The sequence below is a fragment of the Phacochoerus africanus genome, chromosome 15 (genome assembly GCF_016906955.1).
Source record: "Phacochoerus africanus isolate WHEZ1 chromosome 15, ROS_Pafr_v1, whole genome shotgun sequence".
NCBI classification, from domain to species: domain Eukaryota; kingdom Metazoa; phylum Chordata; class Mammalia; order Artiodactyla; family Suidae; genus Phacochoerus; species Phacochoerus africanus.
Window position 1 is genome coordinate 48,365,701 of NC_062558.1, and position 15,243 is coordinate 48,380,943.

The 15,243-nt window shown below is 42.6% G+C and overlaps 1 protein-coding gene across 2 annotated transcripts in view; it reads left to right on the top strand.

Moving 5' to 3' along the window:
• SFI1 (SFI1 centrin binding protein) overlaps positions 1-15,243 on the top strand; it is a 92,628-nt gene that overhangs the window by 34,656 nt on the left and 42,729 nt on the right. For both annotated transcript variants that reach the window (XM_047762173.1, XM_047762174.1), the window contains 3 exons: positions 3,522-3,616; positions 6,225-6,342; positions 9,663-9,765. In XM_047762173.1, the coding sequence (XP_047618129.1) occupies positions 3,522-3,616; positions 6,225-6,342; positions 9,663-9,765 (316 nt within the window). The remainder of the gene's footprint in view (positions 1-3,521; positions 3,617-6,224; positions 6,343-9,662; positions 9,766-15,243) is intronic.

The window sequence follows — 15,243 nt, forward strand, 5'->3', positions numbered from 1 at the left end:
GGTTTGCAAATATTTTTTCCCAATTTCTAGTTTGTCTTTTTTCACTATATTGATTGTATTTTTTGCTTTGCAGAAGCTTTTTGATTTTTAGTCTCACTTTCTATTTTGTTGCTTGTGCTTTAGGTGTCATACTCCAAAACATCATTGCCAACCCCTCTGTGAAGGAGCTTTTTACCTATATTTTCTTCTAGGAATTTCATAATTTCAGGTCTTGCATTTCAGTCCTTTTTTTTTTCGGCTGCACCCGAAGCATATGGAAATTCCCGGGCCAGGGTTTGAATCTGCACTGCAGCTGCAACCTAAACCATAGCTGCAGCTACACCAGATCCTTAACCCACTGTGCCAGTATGGGGGTCAAACCTGTGCTGCCTCAGAGACAACATCGGGTCCTTAAACCACTGCACCACAGTGGGAACTCTGCACTTTTTTTTTTTTTGCATTTTTAGGGCTGCACCGACAGCATATGGAGGTTCCCAGGCTAGGATTCGAATTGGAACAGTGTTAAATTTGAGCCACGTCTGCAGCCTGTACCACAGCTCATAGCAGCACCAGATCCTTAACCTACTGAGTGAGGCCAGGGATCAAACCCGCATCCTCATGAATGTTAATCAGATTTGTTTCCACTGAGCCATGATGGAAACTCCATTTCTAGTTAATTTTTGTGAGTGGTATTAGATATGGGTCTAGTTTCATTCTTTTACATGTGTGTATCCAATTTCCCAGCACTGTTTATTGAAGAGACTGTCTTTTCTCCACTGAATATTCTTGGCTCCCATGTCAAATATTTGTTGACTATATATACTTGGATTTGTTTTGGGGACTGTTGATTCTGTTCCATTGGTCTGTTAGTCTGTTTTTATACCAATGCCATACAATTTTTATTACTGTAGATTTATAGTATAGCTCAAAGTCTGGAAGTGTGATGCCTCTTGTTTTTTTCTCAGGATTGCTTTGGCTATTTGTGGTCTTCTGTGTTCCACATAAATTATAGGATTGTTTTTTCTACTTCTGTAAAAAATGCCATTGGAATCTTGATAGGGATAGCATTGAACCTGTAGATGAATTTTGATAATATTGACATTTTAACAACATTATTTTTTCCAGTCCATGAACATGGAATACCTTTCCATTTATTTGTGTCTTTTATTTCTTTCATTAATGTCTTGCAGTTTTCAGAATAGAGACCTTTCACCTCCTTGGTTGAATTTATTCCTAAGTATTTTATTGTTTTTGATGCTGTTGTGAATGGGATTGCTCTCTTTCTTTTTTTTTTTCCCAGATGATTTGTTGTTAGTGTATAGACATGCTACTCATTTTTATATTTTCTATCCTACAGCTTTACTGAATTCATTGATTAGATCTAATGGTTTTTTGGTTGAGTCTTTAGGATTTTCTGTGTAAAATCATTGCATTTGCAAATAGAGACAGTTTTACTTTTTCTGATTCTAATGCCTTTTATTTCTTTTTCTTGCCCAATTGCTTCGACTAGAATTTCCAGTACTATGTTGAAGAGGAGTGGGGAGAATGGGTGCTCTTGTCTCACCCCGACCTTAGAGGAAAAGCTTTCAGCCTTTCTTCATTGCTCATAATGTTAGCTATGGGCTCATCATATATGGCCTTTATTATACTGAAATACTGATGGTCATACAATAATTTCCTTTCATTCCATTAATGTGATGCATCACATTGATTGAATTTGTGAATATTGAACCATCCTTGCAGGAAGAGTTTTGAATCATTTTCTGTTTTTCTTCAAATTCTTAGAGTAAGCAAGATCCAAGTCCTGAGTTACAGCCAGGCACACAATATGCACATGAGCACTTATACACAGAGACACCCCTCTTACACAGATAACCGTTATGTATTGATCATGGTCATGATTTGAATAGATTTTTCTTGTTGACTCTCACTTTTTTTTTTTTGGTCTTTTTGCCTTTTCTAGGGCCGTTCACTCGGCATGTGGAGGTTCCCAGGCTAGGGGTCTAATGGGAGCTGTAGCCGCTGGGCCTATACCACAGCCACAGCAATGCGGAATCCGAACCGCGTCTGCGACCTACACCATAGCTCTCGGCAACACTGGACCCCTTAACCCACTGAGCAAGGCCAGGGATCAAACCCGCAACCGCATGGTTCCTAGTTGGATTCATTAACCACTGCGCCACGACAGGAACTCCTTGTTGACTCTCACTTATATATAATTTATCATTTTGTTTTTTAAAATAATAAAGTTGTTTAAATTTATATTGATTATGAGAGAACATATATGTCCAATGTAGAACACTAGGAAAATAGAAAAAATTCTTAATCTTTGACATTTATATTCCCAGGGATAAATGGAGGAAGGAGTAAAAATTGGAAATTATATCAAGTACACATTTTTATACCTTTTAAAAGTAAAACTTAATATGTCTTATATATTGTCTTTTGTTTTCTCTTTTAGGGCCGCACCCACGGCATGTGGAGGTTCCCAGGCTAGGGGTCAAATTGGAGCTGTGGCCGCTGGCCTACATCACAGCTCACAGAAATGCCAGATCCTTAACCCACTGAACAAGGCCAGGGATCGAACCTTCATCCCTCATGGATACTAGTCAGATTCATTTCTGCTGAGCCATGACAGGAACTCTCACATTGTCTTTTTCAAATGGTATTCACTCTCATTATAATCACATCTTTATTTAGGTTCTTTGGGGCAGGATTTCTGATTCATGGGTATTTCAGATAAAATGTAGATAACATTGAATTGTTCTAATAAGCTGGAAGAGTATGAAATCAGGTCTTCAGAAATGGGATAGTGAAGATATGGAGGGACTGACAGTTTTTTTTTTTAATTTAATTTAATTAATTAATTAATTTATTTTTTTGTCTTTTTGCTATTTCTTTGGGCCACTCCCACGGCATATGGAGGTTCCAAGGCTAGGGGTCGAATCGGAGCTGTAGCCACCAGCCTACGCCGGAGCCACAGCAACGCGGGATCTGAGCCGCGTCTGCAACCTACACCACAGCTCACGGCAATGCCAGATCGTTAACCCACTAAGCAAGGGCAGGGACCGAACCCGCAACCTCATGGTTCCTAGTCAGATTCGTTAACCACTGCACCACGACGGGAACTCCGGGACTGACAGTTTTAATGTGTATAAGGTATGTATTGAGAAGGAAAAGACAAAGGAGAACATTGACCATGTTTTAGTGCAAAGCAGAAGTCTTGTTTTACAGAGGGTGGATGATTAAGATATGATTGTAAATCTTTGTCACAGCTTTGTGGATGCTGAAGGTGAACTTATTCTTAGATAATTCACAATATTTTTTCCTTAGAGGTAATACAAGGTGTGGAGCGTGACTCTCTGTCAGGGAGGATAGGTTTCACTGTCATTGTAGTAAATAAGGTTTTAGCGTAGGATATAGGTTGGCTTTATTTGTGTTAGAAGCATCCATGTCAACGTCTCCCGAGTACTAAAGGGTCTGGGTCTGTCGAGTTAGGTGTTTTCTTTTAAAGAAATGCCTTTTCCTTTTTGGCTCCTTAGATATTACCTCTACAACTTGACGTTCCAGACCTGGAAGGCCTATGTGCATCAGCAGCAGGAGATGAGAAACAAGTACATGAGAGCTGAGGATCATGGTGAGAAAGGAAGTTTTCTCCAAAGAGAATGCTTCCATTTATTTTGTTCCTTTATTGAGGCCTTATTTTTTTAGAGCAGTTGTAGTCTCACAGCAATTGCCCATGCACCACCTAGCCCCTACATACACAGCTCCCTGCTGATAACATCCCCATCAGAGTGGTGTGTTTGTTACAGCCGATGAACCTACTTTTTTTTTTTTTTCTTTTTACAGCTGTACCTGCAGCATATGGAAGTGCCCAGGCCAGGGGTGAAATTGGAGCTGCAGCTGAGGCCTACACTGTAGCTTGTGGCAATGATGGATCTTTAACCCATGAATGAGGCCAGGGATCGAATATATATCCTCACAGATAAAATTGTTGGGTCCTTAACACACTAAGCCACAATGGGAACTCTCAGATGAACCTACATTGACACGTGGTCATCACTGCAGAACCATAGTTCATATTAGGGTCTTTTTCTTTTTGTTTTCCTTTTCATGGCCACACCTGTGGCATATGGAAGTTCCCAGCCTAGGAGTCAAATCGGAGCTGTAGCTGCAAGCCTACACCATGGTCACAGCAATGCCAGAACTGAGCTGTATTTGTGACCTACACTGAAGCTTGCAGCAACGTTGGTTCCTTAACCCACTGAGTGAGGCCAGGATCGGACCTGCATCCTCATGGATACTAGTCGGGTCTATTTCTGCTGAGCTATAATGGGAACTCCTAGAACAAACTTTTTTTTTTTTTTTTTTTGCTTTTCAGGGTCACACCCACAGCATATGGAAGTTCCCAGGCTGGGGGTCGAATTGGAGCTACAGCTGCCAGCCTACACCACAGCCACAGCAATGCCAGATCCAAGCTGCATCTGCAACCTATGCCACAGCTCATGGCCGTGCCAGATCCTTAACCCACTGAGCAAGGCCAGGGATCAAACCTGCAACCTCATGGTTCCTAGTCAGATTCGTTCTTGCCATGCCATGGCAGGAACTCCCCTAAAGCAAACATTTTTAATTTTTAATAGTCAAGCTGATTAATTTTTTAATTTCATGAATGCTGCCTTTAGTGTTTTGTCTAAAAGGTTATCACCATGGTCGTCTCGGTTTTTCTCTTATGTTATCCTCTAGGGGTTTTATTATGGTTTTGGGTTTAACATTTAGGTGTGTGATCTGTTTTGAGTTTTGTTTGTTTGTTTGCTTTTTTTTTTTTTGTCTTTTTGCTATTTCTTGGGCCGCTCCCGCGGCATATGGAGGTTCCCAGGCTAGGGGTCTAATCGGAGCTGTAGCCACCAGCCTATGCCAGAGCCACAGCAACGCAGGATCCGAGCCGTGTCTGTGACCTACACCTCAGCTCACGGCAATGCCAGATCGTTAACCCACTGAGCAAGGGCAGGGATCAAACCCGCAACCTCATGGTTCCTAGTTGGATTTGTTAACCATTGCGCCACGACGGGAATTCCCATGTTTGCTTGCTTTTTAGGGCTACATCTGTGGCATTTGGAAGTTCTCAAGCTTGGGGTTGACTCGGAGCTATAGCTGCTGGCCCACGCCACAACCACAGCAACACTGGATCTGAGCTGCGTCTGCGACCTACACCACAGCTCACAGCAACACCAGATCCTTAATCCACTATGCTGGACCAGGGATCGAACCTGCATACTTGTGCTGCAGAGATGCCACCAATTCTTTTGCACCACAGCGGGAACTTGTAACATATATAGCTTTTATTGCTTTTGTCTTGTCTTAGCTAGAATTTCTAACATGATGTTGAAAAGGAGTGGTGAGAGGGGTCATCCTTGCCTTGTCCTTGATCTCAGTGGGAAAGCTTTGAGTTTCTCACCATTAAGTATGATGCTGGCTTTTTGTAGATACTCTTTTTATCAAGTTGAGGAAGATCCCCACTTCTAGTTTATTAAGAACCCATGTTTAGCTTTATGGAAATTTTTGTAAAGGACAAGTGCATTGTCTCTTGAGAGAGAGTAATGCTAAGTCAAAGGGAAGATGTTCAATTCCCTTTTCTGATTCCTGGAACTTGTGATCTCTGAGCAGGAACTTTTTTTTTTTTTTTTTGGTCTTTTTGCCATTTCTAGGGCCGCTCCTGCAGCATATGGAGGTTCTCAGGCTAGGGGTCGAATCGGAGCCGTAGCCACCGGCCTACGCCAGAGCCACAGCAACGCGGGATCCGAGCCGCGTCTGCAACCTACACCACAGCTCACGGCAACGCCGGATCATTAACCCACTGAGCAAGGGCAGGGACCGAACCCACAACCTCATGGTTCCTAGTCAGATTCGTTAACCACTACGCCACGACGGGAACTCCTGCTTTCTGTGTTAATTCATGTGTAAATATTGCAAAATAAGAAAAGCGTTTTTTAAAATGAAGGATTTCTGAGTAGTGCAGTCCATTGATTTTCCTTTAAATGTTTTTTTTTAAATGTCATCACTTACATAACCGTTCTTCACATCTTGCCTCATTAGCTTTGTAGAGCTTCACAACTTTTCCAACAGAGGGCACTTGAAGACCAGAAGAATGTAGATATTCAAAGGAGGGATGAGGCTGACAGCCTTTGAGCTTTTATAATACTCCACCTCCCCCAACTCCTTTTTGAAAATCTCTTTGGTGCATCCAGATGCAAAGCATAAGATGCGACGGGCCTGGAAGTCCTGGTTGATCTACTTGGTTTTTCGTAAGACCAAACTTCAGATGCAGACCACTGCCCTCGAATTTAGGCAGCACCGTGTTCTCTGGTGAGTGCATGCCCTACAGATTAGCAGCATTCATTCTGCCTTAGCATTGCTTCATGCTGCTGCAAAGCCACATAAAAATCCACCTTAAAACCATGTTTTGAATTTAATTGATACCCAGTAAATCTTTTTTTTTTTTTTTTTCCCCCACTGTACAGCAAGGGGGTCAGGTTATCCTTACATGTATACATTACAATTACATTTTTTCCCCCACCTTTCTTCTGTTGCAACATGAGTATCTAGACAAAGTTCTCCAGTAAATCTTTATTGGTAACTCATTCAACATTAAATCTGGTTTTCACAAAATCATAAGTAATTGAGTACTTATTATATTTTAAACCCTGTGTTAAGTTTCTGTGTGTTAATTAATTAATTTATTTTTGGCCGTGCCTGAGGCATGTGAAGTTTCCAGGCCAGAGTCAAACCCGAGCTGCTGCAATGACAGTGCTGGGTCCTTAACCTGCTGTGCCACTAGGGAACTCCCATGTGTGTTAATTTTTTAATGTAAGGTGTCTCACCTAATCCTTACCATATACCATAAAATAAGTACCATTATTGTACAGATTAAGATATATGAGCTCAGGCAAGTTACTCAACCTTTCTGAGACTTACTGTATAAGTTGTAACTGGCAAAAACTAGGACTCACCTACCCATCTTCCTGCTGCCAAAGCTCATGCTGTTAACTGCTGTCCTGTGATGCATCTCAGCAGCATTGTCCACACATTGGCAGGACTTGAGTCAGTTCACTTTGAAAGCAAGATGCGTGTAATGGTGAGCTGCTTTATGATAGGACTGATTCCACTGTGCACTGTCCTCTGTGTTCCTCTGGTGTTGTGAATGGCAGCATATTAAAAGGTCATTTTCTGCCTGAAAGGGCTGGGCCTTGTATACAACATGGGTAAGAGCAAAGGCTTTGCAGCTGGACTGACCTGTTCCAAAAAGTATTATTGGGTTATTTCACCTCCAAACCTCCTTTCCCTCATCCATGAAATAGGCACACCATTAAGTATCTTTTCAGGGTTGTCATGGGAAATTAATAAGGTAATGTCTATATCTAGAACATCAGTGGACATAAAGAAGTTACTTAAAATAAAAGTTTTGGGGAGTTCCTGTCGTGGCGCAATGGTTAACGAATCTAAGAACCATGAGGTTGCGGGTTCGATCCCTGGCCTTGCTCAGTGGGTTAAGGATCCGGCATTACTGTGAGCTGTGGTGTAGGTAGGTTTCAGATGTGGCTTGGATCCCACATTGCTGTGGCTCTGGTGTAGGCCGGTGGCTACAGCTCCGATTCAACCCCTAGTCTGGGAACCTCCATATGCCGTGGGAGTGGCCCTAGAAAAGGCAAAAAGACAAAAAAAAAAGGTTTTGGAATTCCCTGGTGGCTCAGTAGGTTAAGGATCCAGTGTTGTCACTACAGCTGCTCTGGTTACTGCCATAGCATGAGTTTGACCCCTGGCCCAGGAATTTCCATGTGCCAGGGGTGCAGCCAAAAAAAATAAAACAAAACATTTTAAGTTATTTAAAATTTATCGAGCAAATATTTTTAAATGCTTAGTAAGTATGCAGTTCTATTGGAGACTATGTAGATATTTCTACATAATTTTATTCATTGTACAGTTATTGAGGGCTTAAAGTGTTCTTAGGTTCTATTTTGGATATTGGGGTACATTCAGGGAACTTATAATTCCCTAAGTGCTTGAAAAGATAATAATGCCAGATAGACAGATTTTGGAGTGATACAACTCAGTATGGCTTAAGTTAGGAGAAAAGAGAAATTTTAGTGAGTTAGAATGACCAGGGAAAGTGAATCTTTCTGTAAAGCAAACTCTTATTTCCACATTACTGCTTTCCTGCAGCAAATTAGAAAATAAGAAGGAAACCAAGATTGGAATGAAACCTGGCCAAGACAGAAGGAAGGGAAGGGGCCCATCATGACTGGAAATCTAGAAGCTACTGTTTTGCAGTTTATTCTGTGAAATTTTCTGATTTTTTCAATGTTGGCAATGATTCCTCCCCCCCCCCCCCCCCCGGTCTTTTTAGGGCCATACCTGTGGCGTATGGAAATTCCTGGGTTCAGGGTTGAATTGGAACTGCAGCAGTCAGCCTATACCAGCAACGCCAGATCCTTAACTCACTGAGCAAGGCCAGGGATCAACCCTGCATCGTCATGAATACTAGTCAGGTTCTTAAACCACTGAGCCACAACGGTAACCGCCCCCCTTTTTTTTTAGGGCCAACCTGTGGCATATGGAGGTTCCCAAGCTGGGGGTCAAATTGAAGCTACAGCTGCCAGCCTATGTGACAGCCACATCAGATCCGAGCTGCGTGTGCAACCTACACCACAGCTCACTGCAACACTGGATCCTTAACCCACTGAGCAAGGCCAGGGATCGAACCTCCAACCTCATAGTTCCTAGTCTGATTTGTTAACTACTGTGCCATGACAGGAACTCCGGGAACTCCTTTTTAAAAAAAAACAAAAAAAACCCGCAAAACCTGCATAGGCCACAGGTTCAACCCCTGGCCTGGGAATTTCTGCATGTCATGGGTGTGGCCAATTTTTTTTTTTTTGGTCTTTTTGCCATTTCTTGGGCCGCTCCCCGTGGCATATGGAGGTTCCCAGGCTAGGGGTCGAGTCGGAGCTGTAGCTGCTGGCCTACACCAGAGCCACAGCAACTTGGCATCCGAGCCGAGTCTGCAGCCTACACCACAGCTCGTGGCAACGCTGGATCCTTAACCCACTAAGGCCGAGGATCGAACCTGCAACCTCATGGTTCCTAGTCGGATTCGTTAACGACTGAACCACTACGGGAACTCCCCAATTTTTTTTTATTTTAAAAAATTAAATAGAAGGAGTTCCTACTATGACGCAACAAGATCATGGCGTCTTTGGAGCACTGGGACACAGGTTCCCAATCCCTGATCTGGCACAGTGGGTTAAGGATCTGGTCTTGCTGCAGCTGCCACATAGGTTGTAACTTTGACTCAGATCTGATCCCTGGTCTGGGAGCTATATATGCCATGGGGTGGACCAAAAAAAAAAAAAGAAAAAAGCAAAAACCTGCATAGGCCAAGGAAATCATGTATATAGTGTTGGAGGCTGGGTCTGACCTTAGGAACCATCAGTTTCCAACCCTTAAATGGCAGCTCTAGGGCTGTTTCTTGGTTGTCTTTTCCAGCAGTGGATCTAACTGATGTCATTCTGCAGGTGGCACAATGGGGAGAAGGACTGGAGCTGAGGGTCTGAGGTTTGGCCCTCATTGTCCTCTCTTCTAGTTGGCCTTGTTCTGACTGGTTCCATGTTGGATTTGCTCTTTGACAGGGTGTGGTGGAGTGAGTGGAGGCGGCAACTGGGACAGGTTCGCCTGGGCCATGCACTCCAGGCCTTGGCTGTGAAGCACAGAGTTCAGAGCCTCCAGCTGCAGGTGAGTCCAGCAGACTAAAGTGTTGGTGTCCTCTGTCCTCAGGTGCCACACCCACAGAAGGCTGACTATCTGCTCTAGCCTGTCCGCTGGGCCCTCCCTCCAGCTCAAGGGGCTGAAGAGGGGTGGGAGGCAGAAGCAACATGGAAAACTGGACTCTTCAGCAGACAGAGGCCACTGGTAGGAATGTGTTAGCTCTGATTGCCAGTGGTTTTCAGAGAGCTTCTGCTAAATGTGGAGCTCGAAAGGGATTTATGTATTAATTTTAAGTAGGTTTAAAGAAATAGTGGTACGTTCTTTATTTCCTCATTATACCTTCCTACAGCAATTTAGAAGATAATGAGGATAGAAAAGAAACTAAGAAAGGAAAGTCTGGCTTTTTTATACAGTTTTGGTTATCTCTCTTTTTAATTGTTTGTTTGGCCACACCAGTGGCATGTGGAAGTTTCCAGGCCAAGGATCAAGTGCATGCCACAGCAGTGACCATGCCAGATCCTTAACCTACTGAGCCATCAGGAAACTAATTTTATCTCTTAAGAGTTCCTTTTGGGAAAGCTGATAGCTTTCAGTCAGTTATAAAGGCCTAATATCTGTACCAAAAGTATGTTGCGGTGAAGCTCTCTTATAGCCTTTGGTAGACTCTGGATTTCTATCTCTTTTTAGTGGCTCCTGGGTACTTATAGGGCTGCCAAGTTAGTTATAGAGGATAAAACGAAGAAGAGAAAAAGAAGTGCCTGTTACCATATGTAGGAGTAATGTGATATTTTGCATCGTCCATGGAACTATATGCAATACATAGAGGTCACATACAAACAGTATAGCTCAAGAGTCAGCAGACTTGCCCACAGGTCAAATTTGGCCAGCTGCCTATTGTAAATAAAATCTTATTAGGACACAACTACACCCATTCATTTACATATTGTCTAAGCTGCAGTCAGGTTACAACGGCAGAGTTGAATAGTTGCAACAGAGACCATATGGCCTGCAAAGCCTAAAACAGTTATCTGACAGTCTAAGAAAAAAATTTACTGAGCTCTGAACTCATGAGGTTTTCTGAAGCAATGGCCAGGAAGTAGACATAGTTCTTGTCAGTGATAATAACAAGAACAGCAAGAGCAGCAGTAGTACTTACTGTGGTCTTACTGACCATCCTAGGTGCTGCACTAAGTGCTTTACATGTGTCATCTCAATAAATTTTCAGATTTTTTTTTTCTTTTTTTTTGGCTGCCCCATGGCATATGGAGTTCCCAGGCCAGGGATCAGCTCTGAGCTGTAGTTGTGACCTATTCCACAGCTATGGCAACACTGGATCCTTTAACCCATGGTGCTAGGCTGGGGATCAAACCTGCATCCTGATGATGCAGAGATGCTGCCAATCCCATTGTGCCACAGCAGGAACTCTTCATTTTTTTTAAATCCCATATTGTTATAGGTGAAATAACTCAATCAAGTGTCATGCATCTAGCAAAGGGCGGAGCCAGTATTTAAACCCAAGCAGCCTGAAACATGCAGAACCATTCTTTTAACCGTCATGCTGTCTTGTCCTTGATAGACTTTACTCTCAGGAGGAGGAAGGAACTGATGAGTGTGAAAATGCCTGAAGGATAGAAACATGATGAGGCTGGTTTCCTGTCACTGATGGACTCCAGCTTTGTAAGCACCCTTCTCTTTCAGAGAGTCACTTTGAGAGCCTATGAACTCCTTCTACTGATGCTGCCATTGCTCAGAACACTTTTAGAGTTCCTAACAGTTGCCTTTGAAGCCTTTAACAACAGATTTGATTGAATATTTTTAGTGATAGCAGGTTTTCATGGTTCGAGGTTGGATTTAACTTAGAAGACAGCCAAAAGTTGTTCAGAATCAAATCCAATGAAAAATGTGAGCAGTCAGTATGATATTGACATGGACCAAAAGCTATATGTTTTGAAACTCGCAGATTTCAAGTAAGGTGCAGATTATAAATAAGATCCTCGTGTTGGGAGTTCCCTGGTGGTCTAATGGTTAGGATTCAACAGTTTCACTGCTGCAGCCTGGTTCAGTCCCTGGTCTGGGAACTGGGATTCCACCTCAAGCCACTGTATGCCATGGCAAAAAAAATTAATAATAATTCTTGTATCTGATAAGTACTATATAATTTACTAAGAACTTAAATTTTTGGGTTTTTTTTTTTTTGTCTTATAGAGCCATACTCATGGCATATGGAGTTCCCAGGCTAGGGGTAGAATCAGAGCTGTAGCTGCTGGCCTACATCACAGCCACAGCCACACAGAATCTGAGACACGACTGTGACCTACACCACAGCTCACAGCAATGCCAGATCCTTAACCCCCTGAGCAAGACCATGAATCAAACCGAGTCCGCATGAATACTGGTCAGTTTCATTACTACTGAGACACAGTGAGAACTACAAGAACTTAAATTTTAAGTCATTTCTCTTAATCCAGGCAAGGCAGATATCATGAGATATGAGAAATTTTTTAAAGTTAAATTTATAGGAGTTACCTTCATGGATCAGTAGAAACGAATCTGACTAGCATCCATGAAAACACAGCTTTGACCCCTGCCTTGCTCACTGGGTTAAGGATCTGGCGTTGCCGTGAGCTGTGGTGTAGGTTGCAGATGCAGCTCGGATCTTGCATTGCTGTGGCTGTGGTATAAGCTGGCAGGTACAGCTCCAACTCAACCCCTAGCCTGGGAACCTCCATGTGCCACAGGTGTGGCCCTAAAAAGACAAAAATAAATAAATAAATAAATTTATGGGATTTCCCGTTGTGGCTCAGTGGGTAAAGAGCCCAACATAGTATGAGGATGCTGTTTTGATCCCTGGCCTCACTCAGTGGGTTAACTATCCAGCATTGCCACAAACTATGGTATAGGCCCACAGCTGCAGCTAATTAACCCCTAGCCCAGGGAACTTGCATATGCCACAGGTTTGGGCCTGAAAAAGAAAAAACAGTTAAATGTAAATACTGAAAACAAATATTACATATGAAACATTTATTACAAATACTAGCAGATATCCAAGTTCTCAGCATGCAGACTTAAAAGTGCTACTAGCATTTTCCATCCTTGCCCTAGAATGTAATGTAATTTAATGTAATTAAATTCACTGATCAAGCCCTCCCCTTCCTTCCACCACTTCTCCTCCTTAAAGATAAACCCAGCCCTGATACCGAAGGCATCCTTCTCTTGTATTCATTTTCACTTTAAAAATGTGTGCAGATACATACGCATAAAGAATCAATGTTCTGGCTTTGTGTCTTTTGGGAAATTTAGGGTGTCATGCTGATCTCAGAGAGACAGCAGTGAGTGATGGCTTAGAGAGAGAGCTTAATTTTCTGCTCAGGAATTGAACCTGGGCAGCCTGGATGAAAACCAGGAGTCCTAGCTACTAGATAAGCTAGAGGCTAAAAGTAGAATTGCCCTGATTTTTGCCCTCTGTTGAAAGCAAGCATGTTTCAAGGAGGCAAAGATTATAAAAACAGGTATTAGAGTCCCAGTACAACATGTGGGAGAGCACACAGAGTAGTAGTTTATTTAAGTCAGAAGCAAAGAAGTAAGACACACCCTAAAGAGGAGTGCAGGTTCGGGCTTAGCACTCAAATGAGGTGGGTGTCAGGGGAGTGTCACTTATATAGGACAGTTTTTCAAGGTTTCTGTTTACCTTTAGCCAATTACCTTGTTTTAATTCTCACACCTGCCTGGACATGGGACCCTCCCCAACATGCATGCCGCATCTTTTGACAAAGATGGATTCCAAAGCAAAGGGTGCCGCAATGGTATCAGGACTTATGGCCTGGTGCCCCCTCCCTTCCGACCCCAGGAATCTTACTGAGCATGTGTAATTGGGGAGCTCTCCTTGACCCCAGGAGTGATTGAATGGTCATCTTTCTTAGGTGGAAAATGAAACAAGGCCTAAAAGGACACAGGGTTCATCCATAACAAGCCCACGTCATGGATGAGTTCCCAAAGACAAAGGTAGTCCCAAGGCCACAGACTACATGGCTCAGCAAAATGACCCCTGTCTCTATTAAAAAAAAAAACCAAGCACTTCCTTGTGGTGGGGGAACCCAAGTCTCACCTGCACAGAGCTCCTGACTACTCTGTTGGTCAACAAACTCCACTTGGAATCTCCTTGCTCCAGTCTCTTCCTCCTTCTTCCCCAACATTCTAACAATCTTATCTCTCTACTTCAGCTGAGCTCACTTCCTTCTACTAACTTTTTCCTTGAAGTGTCAGAGAATCTAGACCCAGTTTACTTGGCCTAACAAGTCCCAGCTATTCATAGCCCAGGTCTCTCTCTACCCCTCCTACCTCAACACTGCATATTTACTTTAGAGCTTCTTCTCCTTTTTTCTTTTTTAAATACAACAATGTATTTTTGAGGTTTATCCATGTTGATACATAGAGATCTATTAACTGTATAATGTGTATTAGTAAGGATTAGTTTATCTGCTTCCTGCTGCTGAACTGTTCTTGCTACTTTTGTGCAGTTAGAAACAATGTTGCAGAAAGCATTTTTTGTTTGTTTGTTTTTTAGGGGCACACTCACAGCATGTGAAAGTTCCCCGGGCTAGGGATCAAATCAAAGCTGTAGCTGCTGGCCACAATAGCCACAGCAACTCGGGAGCCGAGCTGCATCTGTGACCTGCACCACAGCTCAGAGCAATGCTGGATCCCCAGCCCTCTGAGCAAGGCCAGGGATCGAACCCACATCCTCATGGATACTAGTTGGATTCATTTCCACTGTGCCATAATGGGAATTTCCAGAAAGCATTCTTAAACACCCATACTTGTGCAAGAATTTAAGGGTTTCTCTGGTCTGGTTTCTGTAAGTAAAGCTGTTGGATCTTTGGGTATTTATCTCATCCTTAACAGCATAGCCCATTTGCTCTCCAGTGCTGTACCAAATTACATGTTAAGATTTCAGTTCCCATTTCTTTTGGCCTCATCAGCGCTTTGCATTGCCAGACTTGGTCATTTTTCACCAGTTTGAAAGGTGTAAAGTGGTAATTGTTGCTGAGGTCATTCGTTGTTCACTGATTCCTAGTGAAGCCCAGCCTCTTTTCAGATGCTTGTTTGCCTGTGGGGTTTCTGTTTTTTGAGCTTGTTTATTGCATCCCTCACTCTTTTTTCTGTTGGGTTATTAGGCTTTTTCTTACTGCTCTGTGGACATTGTTGTAGATTCTGCTTACTAACTTTTGATTGTTAGTGTATATTGCAGGTACTTTCAGCCTATAGGTTTTTTTTGTTTGTTTTTTTGCTTTGTTTATGGTACCTTTAAAAAATATAGCATGCTATTAATTTCAGTGTAGCCTAATCTTTTATTTTATGGTTTGGTCTTTAATCCATCTTGGGTTTAGTTTTATAAATTGTGTGAAACAGGGTCTTAGTTTGTCCTTTTCCTTATGATTAATTAATTACTGCAGCCCTGTTTACTGATTAGTCAAACCTCTATCTTTTTTCTACCGAGTGTTAGTA